We start from the raw sequence: 20,000 nt of genomic DNA on the forward strand, positions 1-20,000 counted from the left end.
TATATATATAAATAAATAATATATACAGTATAATAAATGTACATATATATACAATATATGTATACACTCCAAGAGCATCACAACGTGAAAACTGCAATTGAGTATCATGCTGTGACCACGGCGGCTCAGACATGAACCTACCGTTGAATGATGATGATATTGTATATATATTGTATATATATGTATATATATGTATATATATACATATATACAAAATATATATACATATATATATACAATATATATATATATATATATATATATATATATATATATATATACATATATATACATATATATACAATATCATCATCATTCAACGGTAGGTTCATGTCTGAGCCGCCGTGGTCACAGCATGATACTCAATTGCAGTTTTCACGTTGTGATGCTCTTGGAATGAGTACGTGGTAGGGTCCCCAGTTCCTTTCCACGGAGAGTGCCGGTGTTACCTTTTTTTTTTTTTTTTAGGTAATCATTCTCTCTTATTTTATCCGGGCTTAGGACCAGCAGTGACTTGAGCTGGCTTGGCCACCCAGTGGCTAGGCAGGCAATCGAGGTGAAGTTCCTTGCCCAAGGGAACAACGCGGCGGTCGGTGACTCGAACCCTCGAACTCAGATTGCCGTCGTGACAGTCTTGAGTCCGACGCTCTAACCATTCGGCCACCGCGGCCTTGACGATCATGTGCTTCCATGATTTTTCTTTGGCAATTTAGAGCGGTGGTTTGCCATTGCCTTCCACCCGGTGTTTTTTTTTTTTTTTTTTTTTTTTTTTTTTTTTTTTTTTTTTTATCGAGTCACCATCTCTATTTACCCGGCACTGACTTGGGCTGACTTGGTCCCCCAGTGGCTAGGCAGGCAATCGAGGTGAAGTTCCTTGCCTAAGGGAAACAACGCGGCGGTCTTGAGTCCGACGCTCTAACCATTCGGCCACCGCGGCCCCATATACAATATATATACACTATATATATAGTATAAACACATATATAAATATATATATATTGCCGAGAAAAGAAGGTTCCCAGGCATGCAAAAATACCTCAGTCCACAACTAGAACGTACATACATATTCTTATTCAGCATATTGTCACAGGTTTATTGGCAAAAAAGGGGTTATAGCAAGGATTTCTCTGACCAGTTTTTTTTTCAACAAAGTAAATTTCGGACATACAGGTGAGTAGCCTGTATTTTTCGAGCGCCTGTAAAGCATTAGGGAAACGAGAGGGTTCGATACTCCATTGGCCATTTACATTCCAATGACATCATGAAGGTTTAGTCAACAGGCATTTACCATATTCTTTGTGACTGTTATGGAATGATTGCTAAAAAGATTTCTTCATAATGATACCCTGAGGTTAGAAATTTCAACTGTTGTACCCACATTGGTGATAGTGCTCTATACGTGCAATAAATCTTGTTGGTCTATTCGGACTTAACTTCGTAACAAGCAAAAATGGTCAACGAAACTACTACAGCAACTAAAAGCATTTATTTCATTTGCAGGAGAAATGGTCTGGGTCAAGATCAGCTGTTCAGGACGACGAAAGGCCGCTCTCACACATCTTCAGTCTTTCAGGAGAAAAGACATGTTTGTAATTGAATTGCTTTGTTCCTCTTGCTCACTTTTATTGGGATTTTATAAAGTGAAAGGCAATCATTTTTTTTAATAATGTGTGTTCATCAGTATGAGTCAATGCATCAGATTTAGAGGAAAACGTGTGTATATCTTAAGCAGTATTCACAGTGAATTGAGAATCAAATGCAACATTCAGCATCTTCATATTTATATCTAAATCTATCTACCCACTTATATATGTGTGTGTGTGTGAACGAAAACTAAGATAGCATTCTAATAGCCCTTACCAAATGTTGGTTATGTGCATCAGATAATAATTTATCTATAAACCAAAAGTAATTCACGACAATTCACTTACTTTAGAGGAGGAGGATAATCAGGCACTTACTTTGGAGGAGGATGAGGGCCAGGAACAGGAAGAGCTACAGGGTCAGGAAGAGGAAGAGGAAGAGCTACAGGGTCAGGAAGAGGAAGAGCGACAGGAAGAGGCTCTGCAATCGCCGAGGCCATGTTGCACACCAGAGCAACTGCAACCAACTGCAAAACGATCTTAATGCCAGTCATTTTCATGCTAAAGGTGGAAGATGCTCTTCAACTCTTCTGCTTTTGCAAACACGAGGAGTCAACTGTGGCTGTTGGAGAAAGCTTCGGGATATTTATAGGTCTCCTTTGCTTCCTTCCTTTGACGATGAGTTGCCACTTCTCTTATTTCTCCATTGGTTTCTCGAACTGTCTTTCAAACGTTGGTATCTGCCTTTTTCATCCAAAAGCGTTGGCAACCATGAGAGATTACATTGGCACTGTTTTCATAATAATGGTAATGGAACGGAAGTCAATGGGAAAATATTTAACAAAAATAGTTATTGGCAATCTTTTGGATACCAATACTATGAGAGCATTTAATCTTCGTCCATAATCGTGTCACGTCTCTAATCTAAACAACTCTTTCGTGTGTGTAACAGAAGCTATAGTATAAGAATAAAAAGAAAAGATAACACTGATAATTAATGTTTTTCTAAAAGAGATGAAAGACAAAATAATAATAATTATAATAATTTCCCTCTTTCCTTCTCACTTTGTTTATCTGTCTCTTTGTATGTCTGTCTGTCTCATCCTCATTTCCTCTCACTGCCTTTGATTATTTGTCGTTCTTTCGCTCGCGCGTGTGACCGAAGATAAAAAATATATATATATATTATATATATATATTATATATATAATATATATAGTGATGTATATATATATATATATATACATATATTTGTGTGTATGTGTATTATGTATATATACATATATGTATGTATCATGTTACAGATGTATTTATAGCTATATTCTACACAAAAGCATATTTTATCCGATGCACACACAACATGTATGTTCGCACCTTCAATATTTTTACCTGTTTATTCATCTCTTCCTTTCGCGCTAGATATACCAGTGCCGGTTTGTCTTTCCCCTTCCGTATTGCTTCAAAACTTCCAATATCATCACCGACTGACACATGTTAAGTACGTGATTTATAGTTATTTTTAGACTTCTGTACAACATAACCGTAGCATCCTCACTTCAGTATTATTACTTACTTGAGTGCCTTACACCCAAGGCCCACCTCTCACTTTCTGTTTATCTATATTCTCTCTCTCTTTCTCTCTCTATCTCGCTTCTCCCTCTTATTGTATTTGCTTGTTTGTTTTCGTTTGATCTTTCTCTTTTTTTCTCTCCCTCTCTCTAGCTATCTATATATATATCACTTCCTTTCTTTCTTTCTCTCACTTTCTCTCTCTTTCCCTCTCTCGCTCTCTTTCTTTCTTTCTTTCTGTTTCTCTCTTCAAATGTGTTAATAATGGTAATCTATCTATTTTATAATTCTAACGTTGTACACTCATTATCTGTTACTCACAATTGTCCTTTCTGTATCTTCTAACTTTTAACTGTCACGTGTCTATCTTATAACTTCTTATTATAGCATATTCTTCTTCCCAATGTTAATTAAGTGGCTGTATATCTTCCCACTTCTATCCATTGCATGTATATTTACCCATAAACATGTGCACATAAAACACGTATTCCATTCACTAAAACGAACATTATGCCAAGAGTCAAATATCGCCTCCTCCTTCCACTACATTCCCGATTCTCGCTAAACCATTGTTACATGTGATTGGCAGCATCCTTCGAGTGATCTCGGGAAAAATATTTTCCACAGATATTGTCACGAAGGACTTAGTCACTTACATTCTCCATCCGTATTTTTATTTCTTTTTATCTATCTGTATATCTGTGCAATAACACTTTTCTCCTTCTCATCTCATCCTTTCGTTTTTTATATATTTCAAGACTCCCTATCACATTCTATTTTAGTCCGGAATTATGGGACTTCTAAACCAAACATTTCATCACCTTTTTGTAAATACATGTATCAGTTTACACGTACAAATATATCAGTATACACACGCAACTCACATACATTAATATAGGTACATATATATGTTTATATACGTATCTTTATATATATTTATATGTTTATATATATTTATGTATAATTTATATCTATGTATATTATATATATACATACATGTATATGTATATATATATATATATATATATATATATATATATATATATATATTTGAACCGTATTCATATTGACAAATGCAGAAAAGGTATGAATGAGAATGAATATCTTCAGTCTAACATATGTATTTAACCGGTTTCGACTTTATCTTCGTCAGAAATACATACATCAGAAAAGCTATAGTACATATATATATATATATATATATATATATATATATATATATATATATATATATATATATATATATATATATATATATATGACATGAGCTGACGAAACACCCGACTATCACTTCCCACTCGTTGCCCGCATAATTTCTGCTGCGTCCTTGAATAATTTCGATCTGCCCTATGCTGTGTGACATTTTTCTCTGTCGCGATGTATGTAGCTTTCATAATTTTTCTTTTCTGTTTATTCAGTCCTCCATGGATTACTTCTTTCCTCCAGTTCGGTAGATAATCCAGTTTCATCTACACGCACCACTATGACGTTGGAAGTCCTGTGGTGATACACATTATGCAAAAGTTCTTGTTCGTTTATTTGTCTATAACATCATAACAAACGAAAATGGTCAACGAAAATACCGCAGCAACTAAACCATTTATTCAGTTTCAGGAGAAAAGGTCTGGGTCAAGATCAGCTGTTCAGGGCGACGTTCTCACAACCTCGGCTTGCAATGCGACCAGTCTAGGCAGCAGTCTCCCGGCTCCATCCTTGGAATGCAGCCGGGAATTTCGATCAAGGGACAGACCACTCCCTCGCAGCTGGCGTTTCTGAAAGGGTCAAATGGCAGGGCAATTCTGTGAACGGAGGAACGGAGATTCAATGATATATTCTTGTTACTTACGCTACAAATCTTTACCTGAACTCCAATAGTCAATACCAATGAAATATTGAAAACGAGCACCAGTCATCAATATCGCTCAGTACATAAGAGTCAGTGATGCTGTGTTGACATTTTTCTCTGTCGCGATGTATGCGACGCTTCAGCTATACAATATTCCAGCTGATTTTGACAACTGAAAATAGCCTTGGATGTAAGCAAAAGACTTCAATTAATAAATCAAAGGTAACAGTCAATATATCTATATCTAAAGCTATCTACCTACTATTATGTATACATATATCACGAACAAGGATTCACCTTCATAACATTTAAACAGACTCTTGCATTTTTTGCATTTTGATTATCAATAAATCAAAAGCAAGTCACAATTATTCACTTACTCTTGAGGAAGAGGAAGAGAATCAGGGACAGGAACAGGACCAGGAAAAGGCTTAGCAATCGCCGAGGCCATGTTGCACACAACAGCAACTGCAGCCAACTGCAAAACCATCTTAATGCCAGTCAGTTTCATACTAAAGGCGGAGGATGCTCTTCGACTCTTCTGCTTTCGCAAACACGAGGAGTCAACTGTGGCTGTTGGAGAAAGCTTCCAGATATTTATAGGTCTCCTTTGCTTCCTTCCTTTGACGATGAGTTGCCACATTTCTCATTTCTTGATTTGTGCCTAGACTTGTCTTTCCTGAAACGTTGATATCTGTACAGAGAACTGTGTGAGACTCCACTGTTACTGTATTAGCCATTATAATATTAATCAAATGGGAATAGATGAGAAAATAGTAGATAAAAGTCTTTTGGATGCCAACCACGCAAGGAGACAAATTAATCTCCCAGAACAATCATTTCGCATCGCTGATATAAGCAACTCCCTTTTGTGTTTATAATTCAATAAAAAGAGATTAATTTTGATGTTTTGCAAGAAGGGATAACAAAGAGAGTAACATAAGGAGCTGAATTGTCCGAACTTATCGGGACCTGCTTGGAGGAACAAAAACACACACGCACCCACAAACAGACACACACACACACACACTTGTACATGCACCCATACACATACGCAACTTCTTCTCACACATATACAAATAACCCCATACACACGCATATAAAACTATACACATGTACATCTATGTATAAACCTACCTATATGTTATGTACACAAATATAGAAGGACGTATATTTAGCATTTCTTTCTCTCAGCCAAGTATTATAGAACCAATTCTATTTTTTCTCGCTCTCATTGTCTTTATCCATCAGTCTATCTGTTTCCTATTCTCTCCCCATTTATCTGTCTGTCTCTTTTCTGTCTCTTCACTTCCATCGCCACTGATATAATCGTTCAGTATCGCTCAGATGTGTCTCTAATGTTAATCTACATATATTTTACTATTCATACATTGTACTTTCATTATCACTTTTATCACTTTATTTGTAACCTGTATATTTTCCCACATTTAACTGTCGCCTGTATATCTTACCAATTCTAATGATCATATATCTTCCTTTTTTCCTTTTGTATATTTTCCAACTTATATTACCTATATAGTTTCTACACATACATATAGCCATATAAGATGTTTTCCATTCTTTACAAGGACCACTTGGACCTCATGCTAATTTTATGTCAAAATTCAATCATGGATCCGTCCATATATTGAATTTCTTATTAACGCTAATCTATTATCATATGTTTTGCAGTATCTCTCGGGTGACCTCGGGAAAAATAACTCCCGTAGGTTATATCATGCAGTGTTATATCATTTTAAGTCTACCATTTTTTAATGTATATATATATATATATATATATATATATATATATATATATATATGTATTATATATATATATATATATATATATATATATATATATATATTTAACATACGCTACCCTCCTTCCCATTTCATCTTTCTGTATACTTTAATGTTATCTATCTCTCTTTTTCAGTCTAGAAATGTGAGTGGTAAGCATTCGCTCTCTTCTTTTCCTAAATCAAGAACTTTGTCATTTTCTGTCTTTATATGCATGTATCATTTATAAAGTATGGATGAATATATATGCATTACACACACGCATACACAGACACACACACACACACACACACACACACACACATATATATATATATATATATATATATATATATATATATATATATATATATATATATATATATATATATATATATATATATATATATATATATATATCATATATGTATGTATATATGAATATATTTGAGTGTTTATATGTAGAGAGAGAGAGAGACATATAGACTAGATAGATATGTATGTATATATGTGCGTTTGTGTATATAAAAATGGAGTTATCTCGTATGCTTTCTTATGAAAACAATCAATCTTGTTCATAACAATATTTGTCTTCGAATAGATTACCGTGTTCAGTTTATAGAAAATGGTTTTGACTTGATCTTCCACACTGACGTTTTCATTTCAAAGAACAGTAAATCTTCGTCAGTGAATTTCATTTACATTGATTTTGTTACTCCTTATAAATCTAGAAGTATATAAATAGGTCATTTAGTAAAAGAACACTTATTTTATATATATATGTATGTATACATATGTGTTTGTGTGTGGTTGTCAAACAATTCATGTAAGTATACGAAAGTACTTCTGAATTCTGCCCTCTAATCCACTATGCCGCAAAATCTTGTGTAAAGCTCGTTCGTTGTGTAGCAAACAGGTATGCTTTTATGACTGCAAATGGTACTTATCCGTTCCTTCTAGTAATATTTACCTATTCACTTACCAATCCACTTTTTATGAGTCTTATCTGTTTTATTTCCAGCAAACCACAATCACACCCAAACATGGAAACGTCACTGTTCCTGCATTACGTTAACGGAACATAAAGAATACTGTCTCATATTAGTGTGTTCGCAAAAAGTAGATATATTTATGAAACAACCAGAGAAGCTAAATATATACAGTATACATAAATGTACATATATATACAATATATATACATATATACAATATATATATTCATATGTATATAGTACACACACACACTCACACACACACATACAGGTGAGTAGCCTGTATTTTTCGAGCGCCTATAAAGCATTAGGGAAACGAGAGGGTTCGATATCAAGTTAGCCATTTACATTCCAATAACATCATGAAAGTTTAGTCAACAGGCATTTACCATATTCTCTATGACTGTTATGGAATGATTGCTACCAAAAATTTCGTCATAATGATACCCTGAGGCTAGAAATTTGTACTGTTGTATCCACAGTGGTGACAGTGTTCTATACGTGCAATAAGTCTTGTTGGTCTATTCGGACTTAACTTCGTAACGAGCGAAAATGGTCAACGAAACTACTGCAGCAACTAAAAGCATTTATTTCATTTGCTGGAGAAATGGTCTGGGTCAAGATCAGCTGTTCAGGACGACGAAGGGCCGCTCTTACACATCTTCAGTCTTTGGGGAACTGTTCAGGAGAAAAGAAATGTTTGTAACTGAATTGCTTTGTTCTTTTTGCTCACTTTTATGGTGATTATAATAAAATGTGTTCAGCAATGTGAGTCAGTGAATTAGATTTAGAGGAAAACGTGTGTATATCCTAAGCAGTATTCACAGTGACTTTGAGAATCAAATGCAACATTCAGCATCTTCATATCTATATCTAAATCTATCTATCTGCCCACTTATATATATGTGTGTGTGTGTGACTGTGTGTGAGCGAAAACTAAGATAGCATTCTAATAAACCTTACCAAGTTTTGGCAATGTGCATCAGATGAAAAAAAGAAAAAGACAAAAAATATGTAAATCCAAAGCAAGTCACAACAATTCACTTACTCTTGAGGAAGAGGATGATCAGGAAGAGAGACGGGAGGAGCATCAGGACCAGGAACAGGAAGAGCTACAGGGTCAGGAAGAGGAAGAGGAAGAGCTACAGGGTCAGGAAAAGGAAGAGGAAGAGCAACAGGAAGAGGCTCAGCAATCGCCGAGTCCATGTTGCACACCAGAGCAACTGCAGCCAATTGCAAAACGATCTTAATGCCAGTCATTTTCATGCTAAAGGCGGAGGAGGCTCTTCAACTCTTCTGCTTTTGCAAACACCAGGAGTCAACTGTGGCTGTTGGAGAAAGCTTCCGGATATTTATAGGTATCCTTTGCTTCCTTCCTTTGACGATGAGTTGCCACTTCTCTTATTTCTCCATTGGTTACTAGACCTGTCTTTTCTGAAACGGTATCTGTGCAGGGAAGTATGTCAGACTCTATTGCTACTGCATTAGCCATTATAACATTCATTAAATAGAAGTAGATGAGATAATAGTAGATAGAAGACTTTTGGATCCCAACAACGCAGGGAGACAAACTAATCTTCGAGAACAATCATTTCGCATCGCTGATATAAGCAACTCCCTTTCGTGTTTATAATTCAATAACAAAACTTCATTCTGATGTTTTGCCAGAAGGAATGACAGAGTAACATAAAGTGCAGAATTGTTCGAACTTGATGGGACTTCCTTGGAGAAACAAAAACACACACATACACACATGCATGCACACACACACATATGCAACTGTGTTCTTACACATATACAGACAACCCCATACACACGCATATAAAAACCTACACATCTACATGTATGTATAAACCCACCTATATCTTGTGTACAGAAATATAGAATGAAGTATATTTAGCATTTCTTTCTCTCAGCCAAGCATTATAGAACCACTTCTAATTTTTCTCGCTCTCACTGTCTTTATCAGTCTATCTGTTTGTTTCCTTTTCTATCCCTCGCGTGGCTCTCACTGTCTTTGTTTGTCCGTCTGTCTTTTTTCTGTTTATTCATTTCCATCGCCACTAATAAATCTATTCAGTATCGCTCAGATGTGTCTCTAATGTTAATCTACATATATTTTTCTATTCATACAGTGTGCCTTCAATTATCACTTTTATCACTTTTAATTGGAACCTGTATATTTTCCCACGTTTATCCTCATTTTTTCTTTTTCTATATTTTGCCAACTTCTCTTACATATATAGTTTCTACACATACATATAGCCACATAAGATGTTTTCCATTCATTACAAGGACCACTTGGACATCACGGGAATTTTATCTCAAAGGTCAAACATGGATCCGTCCTTACATTATAATTAGCGCTAATCTATTATCATATGTTTTGCAGTATCTCTCGGGTGACCTCGGGAAAAATACCTCCCGTAAGTGACATCGTGCAGTGTTATTTTAAGTCTGCAATTTTTTAATGCATTTCTTTATAAATATATAAAATACGCTTCACCCCTCCCCATTTCATTTTTCTGTATATTTTAATGCTCTCTATCTCTCTTTTTCAGTTTAGAAGTGTGGGAGGTAAATATTCACTCTCTTTTTTCTAATACCCTTTTCCTAACCAAGAACTTTGTTGTCATTTTTTGTCTTTATATGCATGTATTGTTTATAAAGTATGAATGAATATATATGCAGTACACACACACACACACACACACATATAATATATATATTATATATATATATATATATATATATATATATATATATATATATATATTATTTTGTATATGAATAATTTGTGTGTTTTATAGAAGAACATAGAGACGATAGATATATATGAATATATGTGCGTTTTTTTACATATAATAATGGATTTATCTCATATACTTTCTTACGAAAACAATCAGTCTAGTTTATTACAATGTTTGAACATCGAACAGATTACCGTGTTGAGTTTATAGAAAATGGTTTTGACTTGATCTACACTGACGTTTTCAGTTCGAATAACAGCAAATTTTCGTCAATGAATTTAATTTACATTGATTCTCTTACTGCTTATAAATACAGAAGCATGTAAATAGGTCATTTAGTAAAAGAACACTTATTGCATATATATATATATATATATATATATATATATATATATATATATATATATATATATATATAGTATATATATATATATATATGATATATATATATATATATGTGTGTGTGTGTGTGTGTGTGTGTGTGTGTGTGTGTGTGTGTGTGTGTATGTGTGTGTGTGTGTGTGTGTGTGTGTGTAGTTGTCAAATAATTTATATAAGTATATATATATAGATAGATAGATAGATAGATACGCAATATACGAAAGTACCTCTGAATTCTGCCCTCTAATCCACTATGACGCAAAATCTTGTGTGAAGCTCGTTCGGTGTACAACAAACTAGTATGCTTTAATGACTGCAAATGATACTTATCCGTTCCTTCTAGTAATATTTACCTATTCACTTACCAATCCACTTTTTATGAGTCATATCTCTTTTATTTCCAGCAAACCACAATCACACCCAAGCATGAAAACGTCACACTTCCTGCATTACGTTAACGTTAACATAGCATTACGTTAACATATTAGTGTTCGAAAAAATATATATATTTGTGAAACAACCATAGAAGCTATATCTATATGTATATATATACATATATATACAGTATATATATACATATATATACAGTATATATATATACATATATACAGTATATATATACATATATATAATACAGTTTATATATATACATATATATACAATATATATATATACATATATATAGATATATAGTATACACACGCACACATATATATGTATATATATACATATCGCCGAGAAAAGGTTGCCAGGCAAGAGACTGAAAATGCCACCTCAGTCCACTACCAGTACGTACATACATATTTTCATTCAGCATATTATCACTAGTTTATCGGGAAAAAAGGGTCATAGCAAGGATTTCTCTGACCAGTTCATTTTTGAACAATGTAAATTTAGGACATACAGGTGTGCAGCCAGTAGTTTTCGAGTGCCTATACAGCATTAGGAAAACGAGAGGGTTCGATATCAAGTTAGCCATTGACATTCCAATATCATCATGAAGGTTTAGTCAACAGGCATTTACCATATTTTATGTGACTGTTATGGATTGATTTCTACCAAAAATTTCGTCATAATGATAACCTGAGGCTAAAAAATTTGTACTGTTGTACCCACAGTGTTGACAGCGCCCAATGCGTGCAATCAGTCTTGTTGGTCTATTCGGACTTAACTTCGTAACGAGCGAAAATGGTCAACGAAACTACTGCAGCAACTAAAAGCATTTATTTCATTTGCAGGAGAAATGGTCTGCGTCAAGATCAGCTGTTCAGGACGACGAAGGGCCGCTCTCACACATCTTCAGTCATTGGGGAACTGTTCAGGAGAAAAGAAATGTTTGTAACTGAATTGCTTTGTTCTTTTTGCTCACTTTTATGGTGATTATAATAAAATGTGTTCATCAATGTGAGTCAGTGCATTAGATTTAGAGGAAAACGTGTGTATATCCTAAGCAGTATTCACAGTGACTTTGAGAATCAAATGCAACATTCAGCATCTTCATATCTATATCTAAATCTATCTATCTGCCCACTTGTATATATACAAGTCACTTGTATGTGTGTGACTGTGTGAACGAAAACTAAGATAGCATTCTAATAAACCTTACCAAGTTTTGGCAATGTGCATCAGATAAAAAAAGAAAAAGACAAAAAATATGTAAATCAAAAGCAAGTCACAACAATTCACTTACTCTTGAGGAAGAGGATGATCAGGAAGAGAGACGGGAGGAGCATCAGGACCAGGAACAGGAAGAGCTACAGGGTCAGGAAGAGGAAGAGCTACAGGGTCAGGAAGAGGAAGAGGAAGAGCAACAGGAAGAGGCTCAGCAATCGCCGAGGCCATGTTGCACACCAGAGCAACTGCAGCCAACTGCAAAACGATCTTAATGCCAGTCATTTTCATGCTAAAGGCGGAGGATGCTCTTCGAATCTTCTGCTTTCGCAAACACGAGGAGTCAACTGTGGCTGTTGGAGAAAGCTTCCGGATATTTATAGGTCTCCTTTGCTTCCTTCCTTTGACGATGAGTTGCCACTTCTCTTATTTCTCCATTGGTTTCTAGACCTGTCTTTTCTGAAACGGTATCTGTGCAGGGAAGTATGTCAGACTATTCCTACTGCATTAGCCATTATAACATTCATTAAATGGAAGTAGATGAGATAATAGTAGATAGAAGACTTTTGGATCCCAACAACGCAGGGAGACAAACTAATCTTCGAGAACAATCATTTCGCATCGCTGATATAAGCAACTCCCTTTCGTGTTTATAATTCAATAACAAAACTTCATTTTGATGTTTTGCCACAAGGGATGACAGAGTAACATAAAGTGCAGAATTGTTCGAACTTTATGGGACTTGCTTGGAGAAACAAAAACACACACACATACACACACATGCATGCACACACACATTTGCAACTGTGTTCTTACACATATACAGACAACCCCATACACACGCATATAAAAACCTACACATCTACATGTATGTATAAACCTACCTATATCTTCTGTACAGAAATACAGAATGAAGTATATTTAGCATTTCTTTCTCTCAGCTAAGCATTATAGAACAACTATTTTTTCTCGCTCTCACTTTCTTTATCTATCAGTCTATCTCTTTGTTTCCTTTTCTATCCCTCGCGTGGCTCTCACTGTCTTTGTTTATCTGTCTTTTTTTCTGTCTATTCATTTCCATCGCCACTAATAAATCTATTCAGTATCGCTCAGATGTGTCTCTAATGTTAATCTACATATATTTTTCTATTCATACAGTGTGCCTCAATTATCACTTTTATCACTTTTAATTGGAACCTGTATATTTTCCCACGTTTATCCTCATTTTTTTATTTTTCTATATTTTGCCAACTTCTCTTGCATATATGGTTTCTACACATACATATAGCCACATAAGATGTTTTCCATTCATTACAAGGACCAATTGGACATCACGGGAATTTTATCTCAAAGGTCAAACATGGATCCGTCCTTACATTATAATTAGCGCTAATCTATTATCATATGTTTTGCAGTATCTCTCGGGTGACCTCGGGAAAAATACCGCCCGTAAGTTACATCGTGCAGTGTTAGTTTAAGTCTGCATTTTTTTTATGCATTTCTTTATAAATACATAAAATACGCTTCACCCCTCCCCATTTCATTTTTCTGTATATTTTAATGCTCTCTATCTCTCTTTTTCAGCTTAGAAGTGTGGGAGGTAAACATTCACTCTATTTTTTCTAATACCCTTTTCCTAACCAAGAACTTTGTTGTCATTTTTTGTCTTTATATGCATGTATTGTTTATAAAGTATGAATACATATGCAATACACACACACACACACACACACACACACACACACACACACATATATATATATATATATATATATATATATATATATATATATATATATATATATATGTATATGATTATATTTGTGTGTGTATATATAGAGAAAGAGACATAGAGACTAGATAGATATATATGTATATATGTGCGTTTTTTTATATATAATAATGGAGTTATCTCATATACTTTCTTACGAAAACAATCAGTCTAGTTTATTACAATGTTTGAACATCGAACAGATTACCGTGTTGAGTTTATAGAAAATGGTTTTGACTTGATCTACACTGACGTTTCCAGTTCGAATAACAGCAAATTTTCGTCAATCAATTTAATTTACATTGATTCTCTTACTGCTTATAAATACAGAAGCATATAAATAGGTCATTTAGTAAAAGAACACTTATTACATATATATATATATATATATATATATATATATATATATATATATATATATTTATATATTATATATATATATATATATATATATATATATATGTGTGTGTGTGTGTGTGTGTGTGTGTGTGTGTGTGTGTGTGTGTTGTGTGCATATGTGTGTGTGTGTGTGTGTGTGGTTGTCAAATGATTTATGTAAATATATATATATACATATATATACATATGCAATATACGAAAGTACCTCTGAATTCTGCCCTTTAATCCACTATGACGCAAAATCTTGTGTAGCAAACAGGTATGCTATTATTACTGCAAATGGTACTTATCCGTTCCTTCTAGTAATGTTTACCTATTCACTTACCAATCCACTTTTTATGAGTCTTATCTCTTTTATTTCCAGCAAACCACAATCACACCCAAGCATGAAAACGTCACACTTCCTGCATTACGTTAACGGAACATTAGTGTTCGAAAAAAAAATTATATACTTGTGAAACAACCATAGAAGCTATATGTATATGTATATATACATATATATACAGTATACATAAATGTACATATATACAAACAATATATATATACATATATATACAGTATATATATACATATACATACATATATATACATATATAGTATACACACACACATATATATATATATGTATATGTATATATATTGCCGAGAAAAGAAGGTTGCCAGGCAAAGGACTGTGAAAATACCACCTCAGTCCACTACCAGTACGTACATACATATTTTCATTCAGCATATTATCACTAGTTTATCGACAAAAAAAGGTCATAGCAAGGATTTCTCTGACCAGTTTTTTTTTGAACAATGTAAATTTAGGACATACGGGTGTGTAGCCAGTAGTTTTCAAGCGCCTATATAGCATTAGGAAAACGAGAGGGTTCGATATCCAATTGGCCATTCACATTCCAATAACATCATGAAGGTTTAGTCAACAGGCATTTACCCTATTTTATGTGACTGTTATGGATTGATTTCTACCAAAAATTTCGTCATAATGATAACCTGAGGCTAAAAAATTTGTACTGTTGTACCCACAGTGTTGACAGTGCCCTATACGTGCAATCAGTCTTGTTGGTCTATTCGGACTTAACTTCGTAACGAGCGAAAATGGTCAACGAAACTACTGCAGCAACTAAAAGCATTTATTTCATTTGCAGGAGAAATGGTCTGGGTCAAGATCAGCTGTTCAGGACGACGAAGGGCCGCTCTCACACATCTTCAGTCTTTGGGGAACTGTTCAGGAGAAAAGAAATGTTTGTAACTGAATTGCTTTGTTCTTTTTGCTCACTTTTATGGTGATTATAATAAAATGTGTTCATCAATGTGAGTCAGTGAATTAGATTTAGAGGAAAACGTGTGTATATCCTAAGCAGTATTCACAGTGACTTTGAGAATCAAATGCAACATTCAGCATCTTCATATCTATATCTAAATCTATCTATCTGCCCACTTGTATATATATGTGTGTGTGTGACTGTGTGTGAACGAAAACTAAGATAGCATTCTAATAAACCTTACCAAGTTTTGGCAATGTGCATCAGATAAAAAAAAGAAAAAGACAAAAAATATGTAAATCCAAAGCAAGTCACAACAATTCACTTACTCTTGAGGAAGAGGATGATCAGGAAGAGAGACGGGAGGAGCATCAGGGCCAGGAACAGGAAGAGCTACAGGGTCAGGAAGAGGAAGAGGAAGAGCTACAGGGTCAGGAAGAGGAAGAGGAAGAGCAACAGGAAGAGGCTCAGCAATCGCCGAGTCCATGTTGCACACCAGAGCAACTGCAGCCAACTGCAAAACGATCTTAATGCCAGTCATTTTCATGCTAAAGGCGGAGGATGCTCTTCGAATCTTCTGCTTTTGCAAACACGAGGAGTCAACTGTGGCTGTTGGAGAAAGCTTCCGGATATTTATAGGTCTCCTTTGCTTCCTTCCTTTGACGATGAGTTGCCACTTCTCTTATTTCTCCATTGGTTTCTAGACCTGTCTTTTCTGAAACGGTATCTGTGCAGGGAAGTATGTCAGACTCTATTGCTACTGCATTAGCCATTATAACATTCATTAAATGGAAGTAGATGAGAAAATAGGAGATAGAAGAATTTTGGATCCCAACAACGCAGGGAGACAAACTAATCTTCGAGAACAATCATTTCGCATCGCTGATATAAGCAACTCCCTTTCGTGTTTATAACTTCATTTTGATGTTTTGCCAGAAGGAATGACAGAGTAACATAAAGTGCAGAATTGTTCGAACTTTGGAGAAACAAAAACACACACATACACACACATGCATGCACACACACACACTCCTGTACATGCACACACACACACACACATATGCAACTGTGTTCTTACACATATACAGACAACCCCATACACACGCATATAAAAACCTACACATCTACATGTATGTATAAACCTACCTATATCTTGTGTACAGAAATATAGAATGAAGTATATTTAGCATTTCTTTCTCTCAGACATGTATTATAGAACCACTTCTAATTTTTCTCGCTCTCACTGTCTTTATCTATCAGTCTATCTCTTTGTTTCCTTTTCTATCCCTCGCGTGGCTCTCACTGACTTTGTTTATCTGTCTGTCTTTTTTCTGTCTATTCATTTCCATCGCCACTAATAAATCTATTCAGTATCGCTCAGATGTGTCTCTAATGTTATTCTACATATATTTTACTATTCATACAGTGTGCCTTCATTATCACTTTTATCACTTTTAATTGGAACCTGTATATTTTCCCACGTTTATCCTCATTTTTTCCCTTTTCTATATTTTGCCAACTTCTCTTACATATATGGTCTCTACACATACATATAGCCACATAAGAAGTTTTCCATTCATTACAAGGACCACTTGGACATTTCGTCCTTACATTATAATTAGCGCTAATCTATTCTCATATGTTTTGCAGTATCTCTCGGGTGACCTCGGGAAAAATACCGTGCAGTGTTATTTTAAGTCTGCATTTTTTTTATGCATTTCTTTATAAATATATAAAATACGCTTCACCCCTCCCCATTTCATCTTTCTGTATATTTTCATGCTCTCTATCTCTCTTTTTCAGTTTAGAAGTGTGGGAGGTAAACATTCACTCTCTTTTTTCTAATACCCTTTTCATTTTTTGTCTTTATATGCATGTATTGTTTATAAAGTATGAATGAATATATATGCAGTACACACACACACACACACACACACACATATATATATATATATATATATATATATATATATATATATATATATATATATGTGTGTGTGTGTGTGTGTGTGTGTGTGTGTGTGTGTGTGTGTGTATGAATATATTTGTGTGTGTGTATATAAAGAGAAAGACACATAGAGACTAGATAGATATATATGAGTTATATGTGCGTTTTTTATATATAATAATGGAGTTATCTCATATACTTTCTTACGAAAACAATCAGTCTAGTTTATAACAATGTTCGAACATGGAACAGATTACCGTGTTGAGTTTATAGAAAATGGTTTTGACTTGATCTACACTGACGTTTTCAATTCGAATAACAGCAAATTTTCGTCAATGAATTTAATTTACATTGATTCTCTTACTGCTTATAAATACAGAAGCATGTAAATAGGTCATTTAGTAAAAGAACACTTATTGCATATATATATATATATATATATATATATATATATATATATATATATATATATATGTGTGTGTGTGTGTGTGTTGTGTGTGTGTGTGTGTGTGTGTGTGTGTGTGGTGTGGTTGTCAAAAATTAAAAAGTAAAATTTTAAAATGTAGTAGATAGATAGATACGCAATATACGAAAACCTCTGAATTCTCCCCTCAAACCTATGACGCAAAATCTTGTGTGAAGCTCTTTGGTGTACAAACAACTAGTATGCTTTAATGTGAAAATGTACTTACCTTTTTCTTCTTTTAATTTTCCTTTTCACTTCCCAACCATTTTTTATGGTCTTATCCTTTTTTTTCCCAGCAAACCAAAAATCACACCCAAGCATAAAAAACTCACCTTCCTGCTTTTTACGTTAACGGAACATAGTTTTCAAAAAATATAATTTTTGTGAAAAAACCTAGAAGTATACTATAGTATATTTAAACATAAATATAATATAAAGTAACATAAATGAAATAATTCCCCAATAATATACAAAATACAGTATATATATACATATATATACAGTATATATATTAAACTATAAAGTTTATATAAATATATATACAGTTTATAATTAAATTAATACATTATATATTCATAATATAGATATATAATAACACGCATAAATTATGTAATATATGCATATCCCCGAAAAAAGGTTCCCGGCAAGAGACTGAAAAACCACCCCGTCCCCTACCAGTAGTACATACATATTTTCATTCAGCATATTATCCAGTTTTCGGCAAAAAAATTCATTTTTGAACAAGTAAATTTGGAAAATAGGTTGCACCCGTAGTTTTTGATGCCTTCAGATTTTTGGAAAACGAGAGGGGTTTGATATCAAGTTACCATGACATTCCAATATCATCATGAAGGTTTTGTCAACAGGATTTACCCCTATTCCTATGATGTTAGGGGTGATTGCTACCAAAAAAATTTTGTTAATGATACCCTAGGCTAGAAATTTGTACTGTTGTATCCACAGTGGTGACGTGTTCTACAGGCAAAAAGTTTGTTGGCTATTCGGGCTTTAATTCGTAACGAGCGAAAATGGTCAACGAAAATAGCAGCAACTAAAAGCATATTTATTGCCCGGAAAATGGTCGGGTCCCAAAATCAGCGTTTAGGACGACGAAAGGGCCCCTCTACACATCTTCAGTCTTGGGGACTGTTTTAGGAGAAAGAAATGTTTGTAAATGAATGCTTTTTCTTTTTTCTCACTTTTTTTGGTGATTTTAATAAAATGTGTTTTATCAATGTGAGTCATGCTTAGTTTAGAGGAAAACGTTGTATTCCTAAGCAGTATTTACAGCGACTTTTGGGGAAACAAAAAGAACATTCAGCATCTTCATATCTATATCTAAATCTATCTATCTGCCCACTTGTATATATATATATATATATATATATATATATATATATATATATATATATATGTGTGTGTGTGTGTGTGTGTGTGTGTGTGTGTGTGTGTGTGCGTGTGTGTGTCTGTGTATGTGAACGAAAACTAAGATAGCATTCTAATAAACCTTACCAAGTTTTGGCAATGTGCATCAGATAAAAAAAAGACAAAAAATATGTAAATCCAAAGCAAGTCACAACAATTCACTTACTCTTGAGGAAAAGGATGATCAGGAAGAGAGACGGGAGGAGCAT

At 34.2% G+C, this 20,000-nt stretch overlaps 3 protein-coding genes across 5 annotated transcripts in view; all 3 read right to left on the reverse strand.

Annotated features, from left to right (window-relative positions):
- Window positions 1–4,732: 4,732 nt before the first annotated feature.
- Window positions 4,733–9,108, reverse strand: LOC119580492 (monocarboxylate transporter 8-like). 2 transcript variants are annotated; one of them, XM_037928636.1, is made up of 2 exons: window positions 8,821–9,108; window positions 4,733–4,924 (listed from the first exon to the last, which is right to left on the reverse strand). In XM_037928636.1, exons 1-2 carry the CDS (start codon window positions 9,036–9,038, stop codon window positions 4,810–4,812), a joined length of 333 nt encoding a protein of 110 aa, XP_037784564.1. In that variant the 5' UTR covers window positions 9,039–9,108; the 3' UTR covers window positions 4,733–4,809. The 2 variants fall into 2 exon arrangements, with proteins under 2 accessions (XP_037784564.1, XP_037784565.1); XM_037928637.1 differs by lacking the exon at window positions 4,733–4,924 and adding an exon at window positions 8,346–8,450 and having other exon boundaries at window positions 8,821–9,106.
- A 3,004-nt stretch (window positions 9,109–12,112) lies between these two features.
- Window positions 12,113–13,376, reverse strand: LOC119579950 (putative bifunctional UDP-N-acetylglucosamine transferase and deubiquitinase ALG13). The gene is made up of 3 exons (XM_037927797.1): window positions 13,373–13,376; window positions 12,594–12,867; window positions 12,113–12,217 (listed from the first exon to the last, which is right to left on the reverse strand). Exons 1-3 carry the CDS (start codon window positions 13,374–13,376, stop codon window positions 12,193–12,195), a joined length of 303 nt encoding a protein of 100 aa, XP_037783725.1. The 3' UTR covers window positions 12,113–12,192.
- Window positions 13,377–15,806: 2,430 nt separating this feature from the next.
- LOC119580493 (tetra-peptide repeat homeobox protein 1-like) overlaps window positions 15,807–20,000 on the reverse strand; it is a 4,424-nt gene continuing 230 nt past the window's right edge. The window contains exons 1-2 of one of the 2 annotated variants that reach the window (XM_037928638.1): window positions 19,958–20,000; window positions 15,807–15,911 (exon numbers count right to left, since the gene is read on the reverse strand). The exon at window positions 19,958–20,000 is cut by the window's right edge and continues 230 nt beyond it. In XM_037928638.1, coding sequence (XP_037784566.1) covers window positions 15,887–15,911; window positions 19,958–20,000 — 68 coding nt within the window. In that variant the 3' untranslated portion in view covers window positions 15,807–15,886. Of the gene's footprint in view, window positions 15,912–16,281; window positions 16,532–19,957 lie in introns of those variants that run through there. The other variant, XM_037928639.1, reaches the window with a different exon arrangement.

This window comes from Penaeus monodon, chromosome 13, assembly GCF_015228065.2.
Source record: "Penaeus monodon isolate SGIC_2016 chromosome 13, NSTDA_Pmon_1, whole genome shotgun sequence".
NCBI lineage: Eukaryota > Metazoa > Arthropoda > Malacostraca > Decapoda > Penaeidae > Penaeus > Penaeus monodon.